General features: G+C 41.2%; 1 protein-coding gene across 3 annotated transcripts in view; it reads left to right on the top strand.

Annotated features, from left to right (window-relative positions):
* The window catches only part of LOC147102698 (forkhead box protein K2-like), an 84,409-nt gene that overhangs the window by 50,962 nt on the left and 14,588 nt on the right, over positions 1 to 18,859 (top strand). For 2 of the 3 annotated variants that reach the window (XM_085963414.1, XM_085963415.1), the window contains exons 3-7: positions 610 to 763; positions 2,799 to 2,945; positions 3,093 to 3,349; positions 12,483 to 12,658; positions 17,176 to 17,574. In XM_085963414.1, coding sequence (XP_085819540.1) covers positions 610 to 763; positions 2,799 to 2,945; positions 3,093 to 3,349; positions 12,483 to 12,658; positions 17,176 to 17,574 — 1,133 coding nt within the window. The remainder of the gene's footprint in view (positions 1 to 609; positions 764 to 2,798; positions 2,946 to 3,092; positions 3,350 to 12,482; positions 12,659 to 17,175; positions 17,575 to 18,859) is intronic. The other variant, XM_085963417.1, reaches the window with a different exon arrangement.

Genomic DNA, 18,859 nt, shown 5'->3' on the forward strand with positions numbered 1-18,859 from the left:
CCGGCTGCACCTCCGCCTTAACTCGCCCCACTAACGCTACAGTACGGCCCCGTTTTCTGATCGCTGTTTGCGGCCGCTGCGGAAGAGGCGGCCGCAACTCAATGTGGCGGTCAGGCCGGTAGCGGGGCACTGCGCACACCGATGACGTCATCGGTGGCGGCGCAGCGCTACTGGCTAACGTCGCCATTACCGCAGCGCTGAATATCGGCGAAAGCTCAGCAAGTGGTGCAAAAGCCCTCTTTGGGCGAAAACTGGGCGCAAAGCCTACTGAATTTCTAGCCCATCCTTTCTACCAAGCTTTTGGTCACCTCTCCTCTCCTAACCTCACAAAGGCTTGATACCTGCTCCTTTTTTCCCCTCAGTGAAGTGTCTTCGAATGTCTTAACTATGTTAAAGGCATTGTATATATGCCTCGTCCTCATTGTCTTTTATTATACTGTTCTCGTCTCTCATACTGCAGCTTGATCACACTATACTATTTTCAAAGTGAGTGCCACTATAAATAATCATTTAACCCTTATTTTTCTTTTAATTCAGTTAGTAACTGGTTTTATGTTGCATTTCTGCTGCAACATTTGGCTCACTAAGGCTGTTTGTTTTCATTTACAGTGCTGCAAACTCCTGCCCCTCCAGCCCAAGGAGTGCCGGTTCCTCTGGCTACAGAATAAGTCGTGGACTTCATTCTGACCTGCAAATAATGTCTGACCATACACAGAACAATTCCGAGAATGACAAGGAAACATCAGATGGAGACAGCCCAAAGGTCAGTACCCAAAATAGAGTTATTGCTTTAAAATCTGTTTGACCAACTATTCAGAATGAGGAAGACAGTAAACAACCGGATTTGTATGATGTAAAATAAAATACATATTTTTTCATCGGCAAATATGTGAAAGCACTTCACACTCTCTTTTATATATGGATACAAATGTTAATTTTTAATTGAGCGCCCATCTGTCTGTTGTATCAGAGTGCAATGCAAGTAATTCAGGAAGCTTTTTTTTTTGCTAAAGCATAATTGAAGTTTATAACTCTATATTCATTTTCTTCTCGCTCTTTCCCCCCCCCCCCCCTTGTATTTTTTACGTCCTGTACGTGATTGCTTGATGTCAAGGACAGATAGATGAGCTATGCGCGCATGTTTGCAGTGGTACGCTACACCAGACACTGGAAGTTATATCTGACATGGATCTACTTGCCCTCTAAATTGCTGCTATTCCCTATAAAGAAAGAAAGAGCTTCCATTTATATAGTGCCTTTCACGCCCTGGGGACACCCCAAAGCGCTTCACAGCCAGTGAAGTATTTCTGAAGTGTAATCACTGTCTTAATGTAGGGAAATGCGACAACCTATTTGTGCACAGCAAGATTCCACAAACAGCAATGAAACAGACGATCTGTTTGTGAAATTTGGTTGAGATAAATAATGGTGAACTCCCCAGCCCTTCTTGGAGTGCTACCATGTGATCTTTTCTGCTCACCTGAGTGGGCAGGCACAGCCTCTGCTTAATAACTCATCCAACAGACAATGCCCTCAGTGCTGCAATGATGTGTCAGCCTAGATTATGTGCCCAAGTCTCTGGAATGGGTTTGTGCTCAGAGGCAAGAGTGCTGCTGACTGAACCATGGCTGACATTACTTGTATTACATTCTGTTAAAACAGACAGATAAAACCCCATAGTTTGTATGGGGAAATTAGTTTCTTGCTATTCCACTACAGAACTGCAGTAACAAGGGGATATAACACAGCATTTTATAGCTTGAAAATCCCATATATTTTGACTACATTTTGGTGTTTCAAAAAATATGGTTGTACAGCATTAGTGCATTAACAGTAATCAAATCTGTTTTACCTGTACTAACCAAAGTTAATTATTGTGCTGTTTCATGCGAATGTACTTCAAGTTGTCTTCAGAATTAAACTACATGAAATTGTAAGTATGCAAGAGGGAATCTATATTAGATGTTTCTTTAATTTCCATTTTAAAGGAGATTCAAAATGACTGGAGACATCTTAAGCAATGTAAAAACTCAATCCATTTTCTGAAAGGGCAACCTAAGAGCCAGATTTATTTTCAATCTCCTTTTGATGAATTTATGTTTACGTTGAGCATTGCTGGTCAGATAAAGCATGGATTAGGTGCAGTATAAAGTTCTGTCTGCTCTGCCCGAACAATATGTCATGACCAACCTTAGAAGAGCAGCCCCTGTTACACTAGTGTAATATGTTCTAATGCCCGTCTAAGTGAGATTGACACGAGTTCCAGTTTGTTTTCTGTTGTATAATGTACATCTGCATCCACGCAGCTCTTCGCGGAGTGCCCAAACTCAGTTCATGTATAACACTTTCAGCTAGGGGACAGAGGGGAAACATCAGTCTAGGCTGTACTTGAATCTACTAAAATAATAAATTCCTAATTTCAAAAAACGTCGACCAAAGCAAATCCCAAACTTCTGTTTATAAAACCGGACTGAAAAATGTAAGAGCTGTATCAGTAAATGTGTTAGCGTCTGTTTTAAAAAGCCATACCAAATCAGTTAAAACCATTGAGTTCTTTTCATAACATTGATTATGAATATGGAGCTTGGAAGCAGCGCACAATATCACAGTGTGATCAGTCAGAAGGAACTTTTTGGTGGAAGTGTTTTGACTATTGAAAAGTATGAACTATTCCGTTTTGAGCGATATGCACCACTAATGTTTTTAAGAAAAATGAAAAGACTTTTCAATAATGAATCAGTAAACTCTTAAAACATGTTCCTATTTTCTAGAATTAACCGAATGTTCTTTGATGACAGGATGATGCAAAGCCACCTTACTCCTATGCACAGTTAATAGTTCAAGCCATCACAACAGCACCAGATAAGCAGCTTACATTAAGTGGAATCTACACACACATCACAAAGAATTATCCATATTACAGGACAGCAGACAAAGGCTGGCAGGTAAACGTAACCTCACAGTTTTGCAAGCACTAACAAAAATTGTGATGCACGATTTCCTGTGTGGTTTCAAAGTCACTTATGCAATTCAGTAGAATCTAATGTGTTCTGTTTGCAGAATGTTTTAACCTTTCTCTCGTTTTCCTGCAGAATTCCATCCGGCATAATCTTTCCCTGAATCGCTACTTCATTAAGGTACCACGTTCCCAGGAGGAGCCTGGGAAAGGCTCATTCTGGAGGATAGACCCTGCTTCTGAAAGCAAACTAACAGAGCAAGCCTTTAGGAAAAGAAGGCCAAGGGGAGTGAACTTCAGAACTCCCATGGGACCTCTTTCTTCCAGGTGGGCAAACGGCTTGGAATTATGTACAACCGAGTATTTCTTGAATTTGATGCGTCCATCAAAGAGGTAGTAACTTACAACGGCATTCAGCTTTTAAAAAATCTATTCATTGTAAATTCAGCATTTTTGCCCAATAAGAGTCTATTGTAATGGAGTGTTATTTTCTGATTAACGTAGCCTAGTGGGTTAAATGCTGATGCTCCGAATGCCCTAAATGGGTTTTTTAATGTCATTGGTAGTTAAGTATTGCAAGTGACCCTTGATTATAACTGTATAAGTACAGACTGAGAAATAATGTTTTTTAATTTGGTTTAGTTCATGCGCTAGTGAGATTCTTTACAACCAACCCAAAAAATTGAACTCCAATTTGGCAAGAAAAAATGCTTTTTGGTTTATATTCAGGCAAAATGTGTAATTGGAAGACTGATATTTAAAAAGGTTGTATATAAAATTTCTATCCAATAACACGGCGTTGTAAATTGTTACATATCTATATAAACCCTAAATATAGGAATAGTGATAGTTTTATTTTTAACGAATTTCTCTACACTATGGGTATCTGTTTGCTGCAGCTTTGTGTTCAGTCATAAGTATTTTATGCCACATTAACACTTGCAGTGAAAATGGAAAACCGATTTCTTGTGGACGTTTCTCAAATCTCAGCAGTGAGTGAAATGAAGAATCTAAAATTGAAGTGATGATTAGCCATCATACTTTAGTTGCATTAATTCCCATGTTGGATATTTTGCAATGAGAACATTCAGTCAGTGTAGTGCAGCTGATGTCTTCTAAATATAAAGCACTGTATTAAATTGCATTATGGAGAGAAGAGAAGCAGCATCCATTTACTGTGGTCCAGAAAGTTCTTTAGGGTGCCACCTGCTGGAATGCTGAAGAAACTGAAGAAAGAATGTAAGTTCAGTAAGTAACCAGGGAGAAAACGGGGGTGGGGGAGTGCTAATTTAAAATTGTTATTTGTGCTGATGTGATAGTCAGAAGTGGCCTCACCTGTGAAAGTCATAGTTACAACGTGATTCATTGTGCAAGTGTTTGCGGTTTGTTGCTGATGCAATGATGAGAAACGTATGTGACATATGCTCAATGGAACTGACCTCTATCCCTCAACCTGAATAAACTGAGAAAATGTGGAGTGGCAGATCAGGAAATGCAAAGATAGCTTACTGGCAGTCCAGCAAAAGCACAGAGATGATGCATAAAATGGAGATACTGGTCTAGAGGTTACATGTGCACACAACATTCCACAGTCTGCTATCTTAACACAGATTATACCCATTTATTTTAAATGGGTAACATCTCCATTGAAATAGCAGAGGGGAATGTCATACTAATGTGTTAAGCATTTGTCTGCTGACATCGTTGGCAGTAAAACTATAGACACAGACAGTAAGGAAAAGGGAACTGTGAACAGTTAGGGAACATTGAGATGGTAGCTGTAGAATCCATAAAGTGTACGAAAAAAATTAGGTTTGGATAGCGTTCACTTAAACCAATTGCAGGACATGTGCAAGTACTCGTCCCCTTCTCAACCTGCGTCTCAATCTTGATCCTCGCTGTTCTTGACCCTTTTTAGCCCTTGGAGAGTTCGCATATTATGACTGAAGGAGTTTTGTGTGCTGCTGCTTCTGAATTAAACATTGGGTGGATTTTCATTGTGGACAAATAAATCTCAACTAAATGCTACTTAACTAGCCCCAATGTTCTCACTTCTGGAGGCCAAGTCTCACCAAAAAAATTCTCAAAACCTTTCACCCACCCACTAAAGGCACCAGATTATTTTCTGGGGATTCAGAGGCATTGCGCCCCGGAAAATGTAACTCATGATGCTTTGTGCATTTAAAAAAAATAAAAAATAAAAAATCTCTTCCCGTCTGAGCTACTTCTCTGCAATCTCCATTTGAACATGATCTGCTTTGGCAACACGTGGCTGACAGGGAGAAGAGCCCTTGCTGTCGGGGTAACCAGGATCAGGGACATACTGGATGCAGGCGAAGTGGGCTGGATGTCCCGGCGTTATGTCCCGCCTATGGCCAAAGCCATCTAGGCACTAAAAACTAGTTGTGGCCCTGACTCCGTTGGATGTGTCAAGCAGCTAGGTATTCTGTGGCGAGTGCATCACCTCCTGACTCCCCAAAGCCTTTCCACCATCTACAAGGCACAAGTAAGGAGTGTGATGGAATACTCTCCACTTGCCTGGATGCGTGCAGCTCCAACAACACTCAAGAAGCTCGACGCCATCCAAGACAAAGCAGCCCGCTTGATTGGCACCCCATCCACCACCTTAAACATTCACTCGCTCCACCACTGGCGCACCATGGCTGCAGTGTGTACCATCTACAAGATGCACTGCAGCAACTCACCAAGGCTTTCCCAAACCCGAGACCTCTACCACCTAGAAGGACATGGGCAGCAGGCGCATGGGAACACCATCACCTCGAAGTTCCCCTCCAAGTCACACACCATCCTGGCTTAGAATTATATTGCCGATCCTTCATCGTCACTGGATCAAAATCCTGGAACTCCGTACCTAACAGCACTGTTGGGAGTACCTTCACCACACGGACTGCAGCGGTTCAAGAAGGTGGCTCACCATCACCTTCTCGAGGGCAATTAGGGATGGGCAATAAATGCTGGCCTTGCCAGCAACGCCAGCATCCCATAAACAAATCTTTTAAAAAGTCTCATGCATGTGGAGCGATTGTCAGATTTCACCACCATTAGGACAAAGTTGCTCATCGGCGCCTGGCCCCAAAACCTCCCTCGGGAACATCTGCGTCACAGCTGGAGCTTCCTCGAACATTCTCTGTGCCGTTCCATTCTGCACTGAGGGATTTCCTGCATAGGTTATTGCTGTACACTCTACACTTCCTTTCCCTCTTCCGTCCGGACATGCTTTGGGGAAACATCTTGCTGGCCAGTAGAGGCGAGTGTCCCCAATTGAAATCCTTGTATTTGGGGCTCAGCACCTGTAGCATTGGGGATCTGAGGGTGGAGCGTACAGCACAGAACAGTGGTTCCCAATGCCCTACTGAGCCACTTCAGATACTCGGGCTGTGCGTTCATTCTGTTGGCTCTTCTTCCACTATTTAAAGGAGTTTCTTAATTTTTGGATAAATTTTAGTTCCAACACTACTGATCTTTGATCACTTGATAGGTGGGGGAGGGGTAAGCAGATTGAAGAACCTCCTCATGAGTTTGCTATTGGGTCTGGCTAAAATAGCTATTCATAAGTCCAGGGTGTGTAGGATCCACATGTGGAGGGTCACTCCAACAGCTTGCGCCTCATCCTTGTCTGCGCGAGCAGCCCTGTAGAGAGATCACGCTATGTTCACCAGTACACTTGCAGCCTTTTATGACTGGTAGACGCTGCAGGATGTTAATTGCATTAAGGGGATAAAAAATTATTATTTAACTTTATTTTTATTTTGTACTTATCTTAGTTTGGACAGACCATCTGTGCTAGTCATGTATTAATGGTGCAATAGATATGAAAGTACAGGTAGACTATCCTTTATCCGCACTTCCGAAAACGGAAAACCTCTAAAAACCGAAAGTTTTTTCGTGGAGCGTAAGTCGTGCGCACGACATGACCCGAGTGGCGCCAAACATGACGGGAGTGGTCCGGGAGCTCTGCCTTTCCCTGTGAACAGGGCAGAGGTTCAGAGTTCCCTCCTGGGTAGGAGATTGCAGGCCGAGCCGGGCAGTGTGAAGGACGTACCGGGAGAGTGAACCCAACAATACAGCGGCCCGTCCGATAGTCTTTTCTTCCTCTTTCTCCACCCCCCCCCCCCCCGACCTGATTTGCGGGCCAGCTTAGTGTAGGAGTCAGCCGATATCCGGCTTTCCCACAACTGGCGGCGGCAGTCGAGCCCCAGACCCCCGCTAAGTCAAGGAATTCAGATACGGAGCAGGGGGAGCCGGAAACTTCGATCTAACAGCAGAAATCAGCAGCCGTTTTGTTAGGTTTTTTTTCTTCCCCTAGCATTTATTTTTAAACAGTCAGGCTGTGGAAAGAGTCTCTCTAGCTTAGCAACAGCTTCAGAGACGCTTCCAAGGCAGGGCCCGAGTGTTTACAAGCTGTTGTTAAGCAACAGTGTTTGTTGTCCGACACGGAGATGAAAACCTTCTGAAATCCGAAAAGTTCCGAAAACCGAAACACAGCTGGTCCCAAGGTTTTCGGATAAAGGATAGTCTACCTGTATGTTTCTGTAATAACCCACCACATTTCTTTCCCACTTGTCTACCCTGGTCTGCTATTTCTTTAATCCAACTTATGTAATTGCTTCCAGTCGAGCATTGTTTTGAACACTCCTGGATCATCCTAATGGGAATAGAAACATAGGAACAGGAGTAGGCCATTCAGCCCCTCGAGCCTCCACCGCCATTCAATGAGAGCATGGCTGATCTGCGACCTAACTCCATATACCTGCAGTTGGCCCATATTTGGTTAACAGAAAGCTATCAATTAACAATTGATCTAGCATCAATTGCCATTTGCCGAAGAGAGTGCCAAACTTCTTCTACCCTTTGTGTGTAGGAGTTTTTCCTAATTTCACTCCTGAAAGGCCTGGCTCTAATTTTTAGACTATGCCCCCTAGTCCTAGAATCCCCAACCAGTGGAAATAGTTTCTCTCTATCTACACTATCTGTTCCCCTTAATATCTTGGAAACTTCGATCAGATCACCCCTTAACCTTCTAATTTCTAGGGAATACAACCCTGATTTGTGTAATCTCGCCTTGTAACTTAACCCTTGGAGTCCAGGTATCATTCTGGTAAACCTACACTGCACTCCCTCCAAGGCCAATATATCCTTCCTACGGTGTGGTGCCCAGAACTGCTCACAGTACTCCAGGTGTGGTCTAACCAGGGTTTTGTATAGCTGCAGTATAACTTCTACCCCCTTGTATTCTAGCCCTCTAGATATAAAAGCCAGCATCCCATTAGCCTTTTTGATTATTTTCTGTACCTGTTCATGACATTTTAATGATCTATGTACCTGGACCCCCAAGTCTCTTTGGATCTCCACTGTTTTTAGCTTTTCACCATTTAGAAAGTACCCTGTTCTGTCCTTGTTAGGTCCAAAGTGGATGACCTCACATTTGCCTACATTGAAATCCATTTGCCACAATTTTGCCCATTCGCTTAATCTGTCAATATCCCTTTGTAATTTTACGCTTCCATCTACACTGCCTATAATTCCACCTATCTTTGTGTCATCGGCAAATTTGGATATATGACTTTCTATGCCATCATCTAAGTCGTTAATAAATACTGTGAATAGTTGAGGCCCCAACACCGATCCCTGTGGGACACCACTAGTCACCTCCTGCCAATTTGAGTACCTACCCATTATCCCTACTGCCTGTCTCCTGCTGCTCAGCCAATTTCCTAACCAGGTCAATAATTTGCCCTCATTTCCATGGGCTTCTACCTTAGCTTACAGTCTCTTATGTGGGACTTTATCAAATGCCTCTAACTCTACTGTAATGTGGTTTTCATTACACAGGATCCCACATGTGATGTACCTTAAGAAAAAAATTTTTGGTAGTGAAAGAAACAAATGTGTATCTGAGCTGAAATGAATAGATAGATGACAGCTCCACTCTGTTACATCAAAGTGATGAGTACAAAGTAGACAGTCAAGCAGTATTCTGCAGCATTCCAGTCCTGATGTAACAGCAGGTGAAAATCCAATGGGACTTTTTGCAAACCTAACTTTCAGGCAGTGAAGCAGAAACAGAACTTACTATGTTATCTTGGTTTGACTGGTCTCTTTGGGGAAAAATCCTGTAGCCATATCAGGACTGAAGTGACCGTGTCAATCCAATGCAGGACCTTATCACTTGAACAGACCTGGAAACCATTTGTTGATCCCTGCTGAGACTTTCCTACTTGTTCAGGCCGTGTTATTTTAAACTCTAATTTTTTAAAAATTATTTACAGTATCTGTGTTGCTCTGGAGTTGTTTTGAAGACTCATTGCACATTTGCCATTGTCTGATTGCAGCTTGCTTTTACAAGAATTTGACCAACCCAGTTTTGGAATTTTTTTTCCCTTTCTGCTGAAGATTTCCCATGACTCATCTGGACAAGCCTCATTCCACATTTTGAGAATCATTACATTAGTGCTTTTGTGGACCAAGAAATGAAATGCCCTACTTAAACATTTTACAGTTCGTTACTTTTTTTTAATACAAGCTGGAATAACAGGATGCAGCTGGAGACAAATGTAACAAGCAGATGTATCATGGTGATCACTTGGAATACAGAAAGTATGAAAAGTTCTATTGAGGAATTGGTGGCGAAACTGCAGATTTTTACCATCTTGTACATGTTCTAGCAGCCTGATTCAGCAATTCTGTATTTGACTTATGTACACATTGGTGAAGACTATTGACTAGAAGAGCTCCACAGGGAAAAGTAATGGTGTGTGAAAATGCGTCGTTGCTATTCAGTGAACTTTTTGGATTGGTAAAAATTGTTGACCGCCAAGCAGTTCCTGGCAGAAATGAGAAGGTTTTGTTAAAGAACTGAAAAACTCTGGTCATAATCTTGTAGCGACTTGACAACACACCTCTTTGATGTTGCAAAGTCTGGAATATGACCCTGCTAAGGCAATCCTCATTAAGTTCCCTGGTCTTCATGGCTTTGCATTGTGCTAAGCCTAAGGACAATAATGGGTTTGCTTTGTTGCTATTGCTGAACACTGTTGCTGGCGGTGACAAGTAAAGTTGAGCTTTCTTGAGGATTTGCTTTTCAGGCAATTTTTGATACTTGTTTGCTCCGACAAGGATGAGATGAGATCACCAAGCCAAGAAGCTGAATATTTGTAACTTAATTGAGTTTTCAGGCCTTGACGTTTGGTGCATGGGCAATATCAAGCCCTGACTACTTTCAGTTGTTGGCATGGCCTTCCCAATGCCAGAGGTGATGCCATTTGTTTGCCACGCTCCAATTTTGTATATATCTGACCGCAGTAATTTGAGCACCACTTGTTTCAGATGGGGAAGTTAACCACTCTGCATTGTGGTCAATATAGAGAAAAACTCCACCTTAATATTCACCAAGTCATTGTTGAAGATGAAAAACCAGTCAAGCCATATAGAATATGTCTTAGGACCTCTCAATAGGCTTGGGATAAAACAGGCATCTGCTTAACATGGTTTACACCCTCTGAAGAAAGTACACACCCAAGTGAATATCTCAATGGGTCGACTACATCAGAGGCTGCATAGCGATGGCGGAGGGCAAAGAGAGACAATGTACCATCGTCACAATCAGTCGTGACTTTGGTTGGACCATTTTGGTGCTGTGGGAGAAAACCAATTGGAAGAATTCAAATAGGGAGTTGCAAAAGTGTGGATTTGGGAGGTTTCAGAGAAGTAGAGGTTGCAGATAGGGCAGTAGTTTACAAGGACAGGGGGGTTGAGGGTGGATTTTTTTTTTTTTTAAGGAGGGCATGACATTATAGTGGTTTTAAAAAGGAGTCAGTGCCCTAGCACGGGGAGCCATTTACAATGTCAGATAGCATGGAAGCCTGGAAGGGTAGTTGAGTGGTCAACAATTTCATAGAAATGGCCTGAAGAGAGCAAGCACTAGTTCTCCTGATGAGATGAAATGAGCTCAGTAAGGGCATGGGGGTGGGAGGAATGGGAGAGAAACTAGATGGGGTCCAGGAGGAGGTTTGCCTTGGTGGGCACGGAGAAGAGAGAGAAGCAGCAGAGGCAGTTGAATGGATGGTTTTTATCTTGGTAACGAAGTCAATGAGCTCCTCAGTCTTGTCATAGGTTAGGGTTGGTAGTGGAAAAAAGAAGCTGGGAGTTGTCTTTGCTCTTCAGGATGAACTTAAAATAGTGGGTAGTTTGGGGAGAGGTGAGTGGGCTTTGTAGAATGCAATGTGGGTCAGCGAGATCTGGTGCTGGTGCACCAGGTACACTCGTAACTGTACCCCTTGGACTTGAGGGAGCAAAGGTCGAATGTTTGAAGACGCAGTTTAACCTCCTTGTGTCTGATCTTGATTTGTTTAATTGGGTTGCTATCCTTTGATGGCACTTCTGCTACCCACTTGTTCTGGGTTGGTCAACAGCCATGCCTTAGCCATAGAGGTGCAGCAGGTGATCATTTTCTTCTCGACAACAGGTATGGAGGCTGTTTGAGAGAGGCGTGTTGGTGAGGAAACCAGGAGAACTTCCTGTTCTTTGAGTAATTACATATAATTGTTTTAATAATTTATAGCACAGAAACATGCCATTCGGCCCAACAGGTCTATGCAGGTGTTTATGTGGCACATGAATAATATTATGAAATATTTAACTTCCACCTAAACAGGCAATTGAGGGCTCGGTTCAGCCTCTCCTCTGAAGGATGCTGGCTTCCATAGTGCAGTACTAACTCACTGCTACATTGAAGTTGTTCGATTAGATTATGCTGGAGTGGATGTGGGACCCATAACCTGACTCACACGAGAGTACTACCAACTGAATTAAGCTGACTCATTTTAATGAATAAAATATTCTACTTATCAAATGGTTCCCAGTGAAGCTCAATTTCTGGTCTCACATTCACTGTGTATGAGTACATAGTCAATAGCTGCTTAAAAAAAACCTTTCAAGAACAATCTTTAAAAAATGCATTCACTTCTTTCCCAGCCCCTAACAACAAAATTTAGTTGAAAAATACTCCCAAGAATCATATGTGGAGTGAAGAAAAAATTCTAATCGTTCCATCATCTTTGAGCTATAGCAATGTAAAACTTGCTGTAGTAAACAAAGTACTACTAGGCTAGCCATTGATCAGAATGTGACTGGGTGCATGCACTGTAGGCAACACATCCAATTTATTCACTCCTAAGTGACTTGCAGGTTCGAATGTTGACATGCAACTTGCTATCACTGTGCCAAAGATTAAACCAAGTTTGAAATAGATTGAGTTATTTAGGGGAGTAACTTTTGATTGCTGTTTTGAGCACAGAAAATGTTTGAGCAAATATTTGTCTTGAGTTCCAATTAATTAACATGTATATTGGTATTTTCAGGATCTTCCAACATCAATATTCCAACCTTAGTTTGTCAAATGTAGTTAAGCTTATTGGTCACTATTAAATTGCCAGTCAGTTATAATGTTTTCTTGGTATATACTTAAGTGATGCTCATATTGTTTTTTTTTCCCCTTCTGCCACAGAAGTGCCCCAGCTTCTCCAAGCCACCCTGGTGTGTTTTCATCCCACTCCAGTGGTGTGCAAACCCCAGAGAGCCTGTCTAGGGAAGGCTCTCCGGTCCCCACAGATCACGAATCTAGCACTGTGCAACCTAAGTTAGCAGTAATACAAGAGGCAAGATATGCTCAGAGTGCACCAGGTGAGTGCTCGACAAATCCAAATTTATAAGCTAATGCATTATTAATTAAGCCATTATTGAGGAGGAGATGTTATTTTATGCTGTGGAACTCTTTCACTTCTTAATCCATTTATGAAATCACTTTTTCCTATTTTTAATCAGGACTTGAACCAGATTTTAATTCTTGTTTTGATTGTAATATGAGTTGTTGCATTTTTGTTGAGCTGAAACCCCAAGTCACCCAAACTGTGAAATGACTGACATGAGCTGCAATCTATGCAAAAGTTGAAAATAAACTACATTTCCTTTCTTTCTCCACAAAATAAATTAAAGTCGTGGTAAAATCTGCATTTCATATTCTGTGATTATAGAAATCATGCAGGATAAAACTAAGCATCTTATTTGTTAGGTTAGCAATGGTTTTGTAATGGAGGTTTTTTAAGCGTGTTGTTAAATCATGGTGTCACATCCATTATCCTAACCAAATATCCCTCAAATCAAAACTGTAAATGTTTGCTACTTGCTCCAAAATCCAGTGCTTGACAGTGAAAGGGAATTAAATGCCCCCTCAACACTGGTTGGCAATTCTTTCATTTATGTCAAAGTCTTCAAACTACATTTGAACAAAACGGTTGCATTGAAACCTGATTCCAGTATCCAAGGCTTGTGTACCAACCCCGCGCGCACCCCCCCACCCCCCCCCCCCCCCCCCCAAACAAACATTTGGTTTGTATGTATGCTGAAGTTCTGTTATCCTTTTGAGTCCAGACTGCCTAATTTAAAGGTTGCAGGGGGAGGGGGGGGGGGGGAAGCAGATCTATCTTACAATGGGCATGTCCTACTATAAATGAGGGAGACTCTCTGGACAGTTTGTTTTCTAATCCCCAGGAATAAAGATGGGAAACTCTGTATATCTGCTTCCTGCAAATGCTTAAGACAAATCCAAAAAGTCAAAAGATTTGAACTTGTCTGTTCCCAGCCCTTCCTCTTGAAATAAGTCTTTTTTTTAATGGTTACTAAATCAGTTAACAGGGAATCAAAATTTCATCAACTGGGACATCTGTTTAGAGAGGAAATTATGTTAATTTTCAAAAATTTGATTTAAAAAATATATATATAAATAAATATATATATATATATATATATATATATATATATTATATATATATATATATATATATTAACCAAGTACTTAAAGCTCAGTTACATGATCGCATGCTGGATCTTCTAGAATACTTCCTAAGAAAAATAGGCCACAATTAGTGTTGGAATCATGTGCTTTTCTGCAGTCACTGAAGAATGTTGAAATGAAGAAAGCACAAAGTCCTTGGTAGAGGAGGTTGGCATTCACAGCTGTCATGTGGAAAATTACTCTAGTTAACAGATCATTCAGCCACTTCTGAGTACTAACTTCAGGCTCCTAAAATGCAAAATCTTACCACTGCAGACGAGTAAAGTTGGAAGTACCGCATCACCGCAATTGCTGGAGATGCAAGACAGGAGGTCAGATGTAAAAGCTGCTTGTCATACAGATTCATGGGAGCCAGAGTAGGCCATTCAGCCCCTCAAGGCTGATCTGATGTGGAATGACTTGTCTCAATTCTGAGTGTGTAATTCAGGCAATCAGATCTTAGCTTACAAAGTAGGAGGGCTTCCTTAACGTAACGTTTTCTTCATGGCCACTTTCCCTCCTTCCAAAATTTGAGTTTTGTGATGTGAAGCTTTATTTTGTTGGAGCAGTCATTATGCTGTTGTCTAATCAGCATTCCTGCATACTTACCCACTGGGCTCAGTTCCTGAAGATGTAATTCGCTGGACCTGCTTTTGAGGCAAATGTTAAGCGGTTTACGACTTCATTTGAGCGCTCTACGGTTATTTGTATTTGGGAAAACCTTGTATTTGTGTGGGCAGCGAACTCATCTTGAACATCACTTGGGCTTTTCTTGACCTGTAAGTAAATGTGACACAATAAGGTGCTGGATTTATATAGCACTGCCGCCACTAGTCAATTTTAGGCACTGGTGCTTCTTTATCCATATCCTTAGAGGATCTCTGGGTATTTCTCCAACTTGCAGCGTTTGATCACCATAGCTTCTAGTGAGTGGCTCCTTATTAGTACACATTATGAGGAATACTGCGTTCCATATGCCTACATTTTTTGTTGGTGGGGGAGGGAACTGGGTTTGGGTCTGAGTCCATCCTTACTAATGTGCTGAGTACGTAGATACTGCTTTTTCTGGTCTGGAATAAACACATTTTGGCCTGTATAGATAATTTTGTACATAAAGTGTAAGATGGGAGAATTGAGTCAGGATAGCATACTCTCTCAAAGGGACAGGTGTTTGGATTATAAAACTTTAGATGTTTCGAATGTTTGCGAATGCCCATAGTTAGTTTGGAACTTCATTTGAAGAATGATGGCTGTAAATTACTTGGTAAGTGATCTTTGAAAGTGGCCAAGTTTTCAGTAGTAGCACACCCTAGAATTATGTAACGACACACTGATGTGTCATTAATCAAAACGCCAAATGTATAGAGTTTATCAAAAAGGATGCAAAAGTATTTCACATTTAATGAAAAATACACCTCCTCTCTTGGTACAGAGTGGAAAGCATACAAGGCCTTTGTTAGAGGAAGGATAATATATTAATCACCCTCGCAGAAAAAGGTGAGCAAGGCTAAGTTAGTTCAGTTAGAAAATACTTAAACAAAGCTTAAGATGCAGTATGCCAACAATCACGGTATGCAGGTTATGGAAATAGTACTAACTGAACACTTAACTACTGCAAAAGTGGAGTTTGTCCTCTACCACACATGATCCAGCTCAATGGTTTTCAAACTTTGCTGTAGGTGAGGGGGGAATACCCTACAAATATTGACACAGCTATGGTGAGCCCCTGTCCTAACTTCTGAACAAGTTGTTCATTGGGCTAAGCTGCCCAAAGGAAAAAGTTCTATCATTCCAGAAAGTGTTTTTTATTAGTATACAGCAATATAAACAATGCACTAGTAAGTCAACATTTACAAACAAACGCAAAATATAAAGTGCAGAATTCTCAAGACGCTGTGATCGTGGTGAATGGTATTCAGAGTTCCAATGGGACCCTACCATGGATCCCAGTTTGAAAACCTATGGTCTAGATGTCATGAATGTAGAGAGAGTAAAATAGAGTTCAAAATGGCACTAAAGCAAATCTATGTATTGAGGAAAGGTGGAGTCAAGATGGGCCTTCACCCCCTCTAATTTACTATTCCCTTCCTCTTGGTAGGTGGTTGTACATACCTCCCATGTTCTGCGGCTTTTGAGGAAACTTGTCTCCAGAAGCCGACAAGTTTGGCCTCTGCTGCCATAAATGGGATGGCGTAAAAGAGTTAGGCAAGGGTACTCTTTATCCCATTCTTAACATTTCTGAAGTTGCTATGGTACTCCATAAATAAACATACCTTTGGGATAATAATATTGATGTAGAAGTACATATTTTTATATGGAAGTATCTTGTTAATAAATGGGTTAGTCAGTACTGCACTTAAGCCGCTACATTTCCATTGCTATTTGCTTAGATGGCGTCCAGTTTAAAATATCTTGAAATGTGTAACACACCTGATTATTCCCAAATAAATTTTGAGGCAGTTTGCAAAATTTAGATTTACCTGGAAAGATGTTGTTGACTCCAGATTTGATGTCTTTAAAATAAATGCAGTTCCCAAATTCAACTTTAATATTGGCATGGTCATCTTCCTAAGCTTGAAGAGATTGTCAGCTTAAAAGCCATCAAAGCCTGATCAAGCTGTAAGGGAGAAGAGATATTATACTCGCTGTATCTAATTTTATATTACTGTCAATGACAGTAAGTACGATTTGGTGGAACTGGGTACAATCAAACGCCTTCATCGGTAGGTAGAGTTGGGACCAATGAAATCTGGTAGTGATTTACTTTGTCTTCTCTCCATACCATAAACCACGGCCTTTCATCTAGCTTTCTCAATGTATTCTTGACTGATATTCTGGTAATTCTTCATTTCTTTTTTAAATAGCCCACAAGTCTCAATGTAAGCAATAACCAAAACATTCAGTATGCAGGATATACGTGGGTAGTATAATGGGACTGAATGAGGTTGTCAGTTATGAAATGGTTTGAAGTTAACATATCAATGAACATTGTACTAGATAAAATAATCCAGCTTCACTCATAATAAAATGTTGAGTAGTCAATAACAAGTGAGCTTAAACTAACCTGATTGAGGGCCATTTCAAAAATGTCGTCTTCTGTAAGAAAATTAGCACAAGTCTATTTAATGCCGTTTTACAGTATTTTTAAGCCAAATCCACTACTGTGTTTTTTGAGTAAGATTATGGTGCCTGGAAAGATCATTTAAAAAAGATGTGATTTACTTTGTTGAAGACTTTGAATTCTTTATTATTGTATTAAAGGGGGGGGGGGTGTCATCCTTGGATATATTTTTATACCATGGTTACATCGTTTGAAGTAAACACACACATTCAAAAAAAGTTAATTGTTTTCCTTTTTTATTCTCAGGATCACCTCTGTCCGCTCAGCCAGTTTTAATCACTGTCCAACGGCAAATTTCGCAGTCTATGAAACCTGTCACGTATACCGTGGCCACTCCTGTTACATCGACGTCCCAGCAGTCTATGAAACCTGTCACGTATACCATGGCCACTCCTGTTACATCAACGTCCCAGCAGTCTATGAAACCTGTCACGTATACCGTGGCCACTCCTGTTACATCAACGTCCCAGCAGTCTATGTTGCAAACTGTTCATGTAGTTCATCAGATACCAGCGGTGTCTGTTACTATGGCTGGTCTGGCAGCGAACAGCTACACTGTAGCAAACCAGGCAATTGTGACACAGGCTATGGTCAGCCAGGCTAAAATGGAACGGCCAGAAAATGGAGAACATAAAGAAGTGAAAGGTAACAGCAGTTAGGATTTTCAACACTGCACCTTGATGTAATACACCAAATCATTGCTGTGTACAGGAAACTTTCGTTTAACTGGAGGTTAAATGTCCGGAAAGCTCTATCTACCGGCAAAATTCAGGAGCCGTTTCTTACAAGTTTTTTTTTACTTCTCGTTGCTTTTTTTTTTCCAGTCAGGCTCTGCAAGGTCTAGCTGAAGCTGTTGCTTAGCTACAGAGACGCTTTTAAGCTGCGGCCGACTGTTTTGAAGCTGTTGCTAAGCAACAGGGTTTGTTGATTCACACGGAGCTCAAAAGCTCCGTATGTTTTAACATTAACGCTGGTTTCTACGGCAGTTTTGATGGTAACGGCACCAGCTCGGTCCCGTCAGTGCCGGATACCAGAAAGCTTCCTGTATTAGGGCAAGGTAATTAGCAAATATGCATCATCTCATTCTGCTGGTCCAGGTTTCCAGTGTCTAATGAGACCTGTGTACGAAAGCACTGTCATTTGGCAGTAATTGGGTCAGGATGTGGAGAAAGGATAAACTAGTATACAATGCAAGCTGGAAGATTATTTACATTAAATTTTGAAAGCTACACAAAAATCCAAAACTTAATGTTTAACGTTCCACCTCATATGACTATCTCCCTGGTGAAAATTCTGAGCTGTTGTAAAACTATTTTATATTTGCATTCTGAATGCTCCCTCCCCCTTCTCAAATAATCATAACTGTAATGACAGTGAAACTTGTGCAGGTTAGTGCTCATGTTGCCACTGTGGTTTGTGTGACTGCAATATTACCAAAGCACAATTTTCTTGCATGTTTATATCTAAAGCTTTTTCAGGGGAGAGGAGGACAAAACGCAAAACATCGCGGAATACAGCAGTAGTTTCTAATACTATGTGAAAAGAAATGAGAACACTGTTTTGCAATCAGTGATACCTTAGGTACAGTTTTCATTGTGTACCTTAATTGAATACATAGTCTAAGTATCTGACCCTGACCTGGAGAATTAGAAAGACAGATTTCCTTGTAAGCTTCTCTTCACCCAAATTGATCTAGGAGTGGGAATTCACTGAGCTCACTGGTGTACAATTCTAGAAATAAGATCATTGAACCAGGGGAGAACTTTCTTTTTAAAAGTTGTTTGGTGGGGGTCTTAAGTGTTCCCCAGTTGCCAAATCTTACTGTAAAAAGAATTGGGAAAGAAGCTTGAAATGGAAGACAAAATTACCTTCTAGCACAGATGAGTTACCGCCTCAGCATTGAGGACACCGGTAACTGGCACAAATTCAG

This window comes from Somniosus microcephalus, chromosome 21 (assembly GCF_052327205.1).
Source record: "Somniosus microcephalus isolate GS21.2 chromosome 21, FLI_Smic_1.0, whole genome shotgun sequence".
NCBI classification, from domain to species: domain Eukaryota; kingdom Metazoa; phylum Chordata; class Chondrichthyes; order Squaliformes; family Somniosidae; genus Somniosus; species Somniosus microcephalus.